Source organism: Sinocyclocheilus rhinocerous, unplaced genomic scaffold (genome assembly GCF_001515625.1).
Source record: "Sinocyclocheilus rhinocerous isolate Xijiao unplaced genomic scaffold, SAMN03320098_v1.1 scaffold1533, whole genome shotgun sequence".
NCBI lineage: Eukaryota > Metazoa > Chordata > Actinopteri > Cypriniformes > Cyprinidae > Sinocyclocheilus > Sinocyclocheilus rhinocerous.
Window position 1 is genome coordinate 280,541 of NW_015656115.1, and position 1,940 is coordinate 282,480.

Here is a 1,940-nt window from a genome sequence, read left to right on the forward strand (position 1 = left end):
CGTTCTTAATATTTTTGTGGAAAGCATGATATTTTTTTCAGGATTTGTTAATGAATAGAAATGTATGTATAATGTATCATTTGTAACATTATAAATGTTTGTATTGTGACTTTTTTTTTATTATTTAATGCATCCTTGCTAAATAAAAGTATTGATTTAAAAAAAAAAAATCTTACTGACCCCAATCAGAAGTGTAATAAATTTGCTAATTTTCAACACTAAGAATTAACACATAATCCTTTATAAAGACATAGAATGCGAAAGAGAAAAAGAAGCCAGATGAATCTTACTGATACAGGGGGCGATAGGTGATCTGCTTTGCTGGTATCCTTTAGCGCAACGGTTGCAGGTGATGCCAGTCACACCATCTTTACATGGGCACTGTCCGGTCGTCTGGTTACAGGTCTTACCAGCTGCACCAACCGGATGACAATCACAGGCTGAAGAGAAAACACAAAACCAATGGTTACTACTGCAGTACTGTAATGCCTAGATCTAGTGACTGAGCAAGTATATTAGATGCTGATTCAGTTACTGCTCTGTTGAAATCAGTTCAGTGAAAAAAATCGTCAACTCGGCTTTCAAGTTTAAAACAACCGGCATTCGTTTGAGAATCAGACTACACAAGTCACCATGTATGTTGTTGATTCACTAAATAGAACCGGCTCATAAGAATCATTCATTCTGTAATCAAATTACTCCATTCATGATGTTCGTTGTTGATTCAGTAAAAAGAATTGGCCCATACAAGTCATTAGTTTGCGTAAAGGCTGCACAGTTTGCTCTGAATGTTTTGATTTACTAAAACGAACAAGCTCATAAGAGTCATTTTGAATATGACTACATGGTGAACAGTTCACTGTCGTTATTACATCACATTCAATACAGAATATCATTTTGTGGCGGGGGACTGCAAGGTGATGCCCCTTAAAGTAATATTAAATCTGGAACTTTACTTTGCCATATCACAAACTTGAAACTTCTGTTTAAAATTAGTTTGTGGAGTTTTAAGAATAGTTATTGCCCACACCTGTGTGTGTGTGTGTGTGTGTGTGTGTGTGTGTGTGCGCACGCTGTGCCTGGATCCTGTCCAGACTACTTCTACGTGAGTGTGTAGGCCTATGTAGAAATGGCGGATACCTGCTGTGTGGAAGCAACAGGTACCTGGCGTGTGTCTGTGTGTGTTAATACTTCTCGTGATCTGACATAGCACTGTCATATGCGGAGGCCGTGCACAGCCTGATCAAGTTTCCAACGTAAAGACATTTGGCAAAGCATAAACCTGGCAAAAAAAGGCTGAATAATGTTCCCATTAATGATGGAACGGAGTGTACTTCAAAGGTGCTCTGGCTGAGCTGTTAGTCGGGACGATCACACGTTAAAATGTGAGAATTTCTTTGTGCGCTCGCGCTGCCAAACGTTTACCATAAAGCTGTTTGTTTGAAGTCTCAACTCAACTCTTCCCTTCAGCCATTTTTTTATGTAGCCAGGGATTCATTTGGAAATTATATGAAGTGGTCTAGCCGCAGCGAGAGCTCAAAGCTCTTGGGACTAAAAAATGTTGATGAATATTAGAAGTCACTTCTTGAATTAATAACAAAGGCAATTGTTCGTCTCAGATTTATGTCTGCCCAGGAGAAGCTGAACACAGTCATAATAGTGCCAGAACAGAAATGGTTGTTCTGAAGAGACGAGTCATCGCGCCGTTAATCATTTGCCATTTTTCTTTTCTCTCTGTGAGTTTTATGAAGCCTCATAAGTAACTGATTATTAACTCACTACATACTGTAGGCAACAACTTTTCAAGCGTACCACACAAATAGCTGTCTGTCTGTCCATCTATCTGTTTGTCTCTGGCTGTCCATCTGGCTGTCTGTCTGTCTGTCTGTCTGTCTGTCCGTCCATCCATCTATCTGTCTGTCTGTCTGTCTGTCTGTCCG

The 1,940-nt window shown here is 39.5% G+C and overlaps 1 protein-coding gene across 1 annotated transcript in view; it reads right to left on the bottom strand.

Moving 5' to 3' along the window:
• The window catches only part of LOC107719327 (netrin-1-like), a 67,943-nt gene that overhangs the window by 18,271 nt on the left and 47,732 nt on the right, over positions 1–1,940 (bottom strand). Inside the window, exon 4 of the mRNA XM_016526724.1 lies at positions 291–440. Within this exon, the coding sequence (XP_016382210.1) occupies positions 291–440 (150 nt within the window). The remainder of the gene's footprint in view (positions 1–290; positions 441–1,940) is intronic.